Below are 6758 nucleotides of genomic sequence, written 5' to 3'. Positions count from 1 at the left end.
AAACAGCCTATGTGACGATAACATTTGTTTTGGTTAAAATCAAAAAAATAATCGTGAGAATAATCGCGATCAAAATTTTGATCAAAATAATCGTGATAATCATTTTGGCCATAATCGTGCAGCCCTACTTTCAGTTATGAAAAAAACTGAACTCGAAAGGCGGGACACCCCCCCCCCTAGTCCTGTGTGGCGTCTGCTTGTGGCGTGCAGGTTCCCCACCAAGACGGACACACACGCGTACAGTTTAAAAGTTTAAAAGTGAGCAAAACTAAACCGCTCATTTTGACACACTGCCATTTGAACCATGACAGACATGACAAAGCTGTGATGCAACCAATCTGCATTCTGGGTAATGCCCACCAACACACAGCTGGCGTTCTTCACTGTAATGCAGATTATTCACAAGTTTACCTTCTCTGAGGTTAACATAATACGCCACCAAATTACAATAAAATGGAAAATTATGGAAAAAAACAAAGACACAGAAATACATACATCATTGGACAGGCTGGTTAAGGTTTAACTTGGTCCATTAAGGAGTGTAGCTATACTAAGGATGAGCTATTGAGATGCAGTACTGCACAGTGCTTTCTGTCAGGCAATAAAATGAGATTATGCAGACTCCCATTATGCATATAGTCTTGTGGGTTTCCATCACATTTTACTGCAATAAAAAAGGCGACTTGTTCAGTCCAAGAATAGGACAAAGACTGGCCTTGTGCCAAGTTATTTGTTTATTAGTATCTTTGGATCAAATGGAGTGAAAAAAAAATGTTTAAATAATTGACAATTGTTAAAACAGAGAAAACCAACTGAGCTTCCGTAATCTGGCAAGCAGAGCTAGAGCTAAATACTTCACTTCACATTTTAAAATCACCACGGAGATACTGGTAACTTCCTGAGATGATACACAGTGGGTTCTCTGATTAAGTACAATCTTTGGTCATTGTCTGTTCTCAAACTTGTCCCCTGCTGACCATTGTGCTGTATTCTAACTGAACTAATCAAAGCAGAACAGTGGCGCTACGCCAGTGGCTTCTGGTCAAACCGACTTCATACAAAGCAGCACAAAGCAGTGTGTCAGCTTCTGTGACACCTTCCTGGTGTTTCTCGGCTGCCTGGGTAGTTCAATAGCAGTAAACTGCAGATTACTCCTGCCAACAGCAAGTATGAGGCCGCCATATAATAGAAAAAAAGATCTATTGTTATAATAAAAGAGAGCTCTTGGTTGCGGCCCCCAAGGCGCTGCCCCAGAAGGTTTAAGATCTCATCCTGGATGTTGACGGGTACACCATCTGTCCATCCTCTGAGGTCCGTAACCTTGATGTAATCCTGGACTCCAACCTGTCTTTCCATACTCACATCAAATTCATCACCAAATCAGCCTTTTTTCACCCCAAAACCATCGCCAGTCTCCAATCATTACTCTCTGACTCCGTGGCCAAAACCCTCATACATGCTTTTATAACCTCCCATTTGGACTAATGCAATTGAGTCCAGTCTAGGGTTCCCAGCTAAACCTTAGAAAGGCTCCAGTATGTCCAAAACTCTGCCACCAGGATCCTCATTGACACCAAGACCTGGCAGCACATCAACCCAACCCTCATCTGAACGACTAATTGCATCTGCAATGATATCGCAATATGTTAAAACACGATTTCCTAATTGCAAAGGCTGTGATTTGGTCATGTGACTCGCGAGAGCAAATCAGTCTGCACTCCACAGAAACCACACTCTGATAAACAATGTTCAGGAATGTTTCACAGAAGCAGTTTCAACAGTTAATCCCACTGCAAGACCAGCAGCAGCATGCTATTACTAACGTAACAATATCCTCTCTTAGCAAGTGCAATGTTGCACATGGCACACAACTTCATGAGGGGGAGGGGTTGGAGGCAGCTCTTCTGTGTGCGCTGTAAAAAAAAAAATACACCATTGTGTGTGTGTGTGTGTGTGTGGATACATTTATTACTTATTTAAATATCTAGTAAAGTTCAAAAACAGTGTCTAAAAAGTGCAATGCACAGGTTTACATATGTTTATTACAGTACATAATAGTTAAATAATAAATAATGTAAATACTACTAAATGTTAGCCACATATTTGTTTTTATATTTCTGCAATCTGCATTTTTTAAATAGTTTGTTTCTGACTTTCATATTAATGTTTACACCAGGCTTGGTCAATGCTCAATATAATACTGGGATTGAAGTAAATAAAAGATGGCATTCATATAAATTCCTGCATCACCTAATTTCATCATCACAAACAGGCCGGGTCTGCAGGAAAGAACAGTTTGTTTAATCTATCTAATTGTTTGTTGTTCATACTATACAAAATGATTTATTGTTTGTCTTTCTTGAATAATACAGAAGACAAAGAGCTTAAAAATAATCACATAAAATTGCAAACGCAATATTGGTGAAAAAAAAAATTAGATTATTTTCCAAGATCGTTCAGCCCTACCCTCATCCACCTTCATTGGCTCCCATTTAAGTCCTGCATCACATATAAAATCCTCCTTCTCACCTACAAATCCCTCCATGCCCTGGCCCCAGAGTATCTCTCCGACCTCCTCCACCCATACACCGCACCCCGAAACCTGCCGTCCTCAGACGCTGACCTGCTCTCCATTCCCCAAACTGGACTCTGTACCTTCAGAGACAGAGCCTTTAGTATAGCAGCCCCATCCCTCTGAAACACCCACCCTGCAGATATCCAAAATATATAATATATCCCTGGACATTTAACAAAAAAAAACTCCTGTAACACCACGTATTTACCACAGCCTACAACCTCCTTTAGCTTAGCCACAGTAATTCTCTAAAGTGTTCTTGGGTTTTTTCAAAGGCGTTATATAAATAAAAGCATGGAATATACACAGATTGTATTTATTGTTTTTGTTTACCTAGGCTGCTCTTACCATCCAGCTGTTTTTAGGCCTTTTTGTCGTAATTTCGAATCAGTAAGCAGATGAAACAGGTTTAGCCACAGGGTCCATGTTCATTATCTCTGGCCTTTGTGCCAGGGAGCCCTAGCGGGAATTAAGGGGCACAGAGAAGTCAAAAAACCTGTGTGTACCATGAGGTAAATTGCCAAAAGAGGTTCAAATGAAAATAAGGATAAAATATAACAGAACAGAACGAAGGGAAGAAGACAATGATAGGGTTTACTTTATCTGAAGAAATAAAGCTCAAAGATTGATATGTGTGCATATCCTGTGTAACAAAGGCCAACTGTGGGTGGACTTCCATCCATTAACTGATGCTGTGCTTTACATATCTCCTGTTCTACTCTCCCATTAACATTTACTCTAACCTACAGGGCAGCACCACATGTCAGCACTATGGGGCCTCTCTTTTCCCCATATGCCATGGGTCATTGCAGTTATTCTCACCAGTGTCATGTGAGGTGGGTGACAGGTAATTTTGGTATTGCATTATGTTCCCCTGGTGCTCAACAGGCTTGATATCCTTGAACCATTCTCCATAGTATTAAAGTCATCTTAAGATTTCACTGTTTCCCATGCATAGGTTCCACTTTGGCGCACCGCCCAAGTAGATTGAGGCCTTCAGCCACTCCCCCTCCTAAAGTATTGTCCCACGTACATGACAGTGCCAACGCTTCATATCAGGCTCAGAGGCTATATTTAGTAGTAGCATGCTGCTGGTGGTCTTGCCATGGGATTAACTGTATTAACAAGCCGTAGAAATGGCACGGCCACACTGCGGTGAAAAGCTCCCTAAACGTGGAGCTGACCAAAGCTAACCACTAACTGAGCTAATCATTGCTAACTGAGCCTTAAGTTCCCATTCTCCGTGCCTGGATCCATTTACTGTATTTATGGACTTGAGCCCGAATAAAACCAAAGGTTTTATTAAGTTGGTTGGAAAAGTTTGAAGGACAGAAATCTTCAGATGAGATCTTAATGAATGCAACAAGGACATGTATAGTAGCCTAAAAAACACGGATTAAAACACTTTAAAGAAAAAGAAAATTAACTTTAGGTAGCCTTAATCTTATATAATTTAACAGGAATTAGGAGGAAACAGTGGTGAGAATTGTATGTAACTTTCTGTATGGCTCAATATCAACATATTAAGGTTAAGTTACATATAATAACCTATTTGGGCTTCGGGTAATCAGGTATTTTATCTGCTGAACTATAACATTTGACAAACATACCAGATTGAATTGACAATGCATGTCATGGCTACACTTTATCTGTCTCATCTTTTAGTGTGATATGTTTAATATGTAAATAGTTATCTGTTAATGTTAGAACACTGGATTTACATTTACTTATCTTTATTAATGTATGTGTGACTATACTGTACAGTGTATCCATGTGAGTGAATGACCGCATGTAGTACAAAAGTAGAAATAGTAGTAGTTTAAGCAGTAAAATGAATCATTTACAATGGTAAACTTGTATGGTTACTATTTTTTTTTTAAGTTTCTGCAAACAAATTTCTAGCAAGAGACAGTTACATCATCCAAGGTCAAGAGCTAGACAAGTCTGACAGTTTTGTTTCCACTAGTGAGAAAGAAAGGCACACCGCCCCAATTGCCTCTCAGTGGAGTTAACAAACAGTCTCTTTGCTCTTTTGTCTTTGGTTTTATCAAGTCACGCAATGTAGTCTTAAGCCTCCCGAGTCGCTCGACGTTGCTTCATCGAGCCACATCCCTAAATTCACAATATCTCAAAAAGACAGACAGGCCCCTGTCAGGTAATTAGCCTAATTAGTCACTCGCTTGTATTGCCTTCCCCTCCCTATGCTCGCCTTTCTTCCTGCGTGGGTTTGAAGAGTGCCATCATTAATATCATCCCGCTATGGGTCATAAAGTATTCCATGTCACCATGATAAAGGTCACAGCCCTTGCCTGGGAATAGAAAAGAGATGATAACCTAGCTGGATAGAATGGCTTAAAACTAAACCATCTGATAGTACAATTAGTTCAGAGCACACTAGCTAATTTTGTACCCAAACATGAGTTACGGAACACACCATTTTCTCTCCTTTTTTTAGGATATTTTCAACATTTTGCTCAGTAGCTCTGAAGCCTTTTCCAAATAAGCTATGGAACACTAACTGAAGCAGCTGAAAATCCCACCATATTTAAAAATGATTGGTATAAATTACTGCAATGATGAAGAAAGGACTTAAAGAAGATTAAACTTAAATATCAGTCACACAGTCACAAATCTCTGAAGTGACTTATGTGGTTTATTTCAGAAGTACTTTGAGTACTTGAGATTGAGTTTCTACATTTGTACTGCAGGAAGAGATAGCAACTCGATTCTTAACAATGGCTCAACAACAAACACAGAAGTTGTATTACCTTCATAGACAGCTTTAAATCCCTGCCCGCTGACCGCGTAGTCAGACAGCAGCCACAGTGTGAGCCTGGAGCCTGTACTCACAATGGGTGAAGGCAGCTGGAACCCTGTTAACCTGAGAACAAATGGACAGAAGGACAATCACGGTTAGAGGAAAAAAAAAGATCCAATCAACAGCACAGTTGGTTGCAAGGTCAGGTATGAAGCCCACTTCCATCAAGCCAGCTGTTCCCTGTTGCATTCAAGGATAACTTTTGTATAACGAGGATCTGAATCATCCACAAATTACAAAAATGCTAAGACCTCAACAGGACAGAAAACCTCAGCAAATTTCTCTACATCAGAAAGACAGAGTAACTGCAAACATGTAGCCGCAGTAAATTAGAAACACAGCAGCCAGTATGAACAAACAGTTGAACACATAACAAACATAAAATTGTCAGACAAAACGGGACCAAGTAACACGGCGGATATCGCTCACGTACATTTTTTTTGACCACGTAGTTCAGGCGCCTTAGCTGCAAAGAGCTGCGGCAAAACCTGAATTATGCCATTGTGCCAAGGCACGCGCAAATTTAATAAGACTTCTTATTGTAAAACACAAAAATTAAACAGTGTATTGGCAAAACAGTGCAAGATCTTAGCAGTTTAGTTGTTAGCCTTCTCTAGTTTGTTAGCCCCTTCTCATACAATTCATGCTTTTACCTGAGTTTAATTCTGTCTTCCTGCAACAGATAGCATAAGGAACTAAGATCATTATTTAATTTAGTGGTGTGTGTGTATGTGTGTGTGTGTGTGTGTGTGTGTGTGTGTGTGTGTGTGTGTGTGTGTGTGTGTCACTCTAAACGGAGAACTTTATAACTTCATGACTAACTTTCAAGTGCTGACCAGACTTGTGACTCTTGCTTCACTGGGATTGTGTGTAATGATGCCCTTACCTGGAACTGAGAAAACTGGTGATATAAATCATCTATACATGTTTGCATGTGTCAAAAAGTGGCTATCATCAGTATTGCTTGGCTGTGTTTTGTTGCTTCGTGCTGCTTGCTTGCATGGCTACGAATACTGAATAGTGGACAATGTTAACGTGTTGCTGCTTCCATTTGCTCTGCATCGTCTACACTGTCTTGGCAATGCTTATTGTCTTGCTGTCTTTATTGTGTCTTGCTGTCTTCTGTACATTTTAACCATTACCTCTTGCCTTTGGACTGTAGCTGAACATTTGCCAGCTGGCTAACACTGGCACATTGACAGAAAAGTTGATTCTTTGTGCTTGTGAATAAATAAATAAAATGTATAGAATGTTTTTTTTCAAGCTATTTTCAAGTACACGTTTTCCTCATTGTTGAGTTAAACAAACCACATCAACTTAAACTGGCCAAAAAGAATACACCCCCCCCCCCCCCCCCCCCCCCCC

General features: G+C 40.1%; 1 protein-coding gene across 5 annotated transcripts in view; it reads right to left on the bottom strand.

Annotated features, from left to right (window-relative positions):
- Positions 1 to 6758, bottom strand: part of csmd2 (CUB and Sushi multiple domains 2) — a gene marked incomplete at its 5' end in the record, with an annotated part of 270610 nt that overhangs the window by 228348 nt on the left and 35504 nt on the right. For all 5 annotated transcript variants that reach the window (XM_032535085.1, XM_032535083.1, XM_032535084.1 and 2 more), the window contains 1 exon segment: positions 5344 to 5456. In XM_032535085.1, the coding sequence (XP_032390976.1) occupies positions 5344 to 5456 (113 nt within the window).

This window comes from Etheostoma spectabile, chromosome 14, assembly GCF_008692095.1.
Source record: "Etheostoma spectabile isolate EspeVRDwgs_2016 chromosome 14, UIUC_Espe_1.0, whole genome shotgun sequence".
In the NCBI taxonomy this organism is placed as follows: domain Eukaryota; kingdom Metazoa; phylum Chordata; class Actinopteri; order Perciformes; family Percidae; genus Etheostoma; species Etheostoma spectabile.
This window is presented reverse-complemented; position numbering and strand designations above follow the sequence as displayed.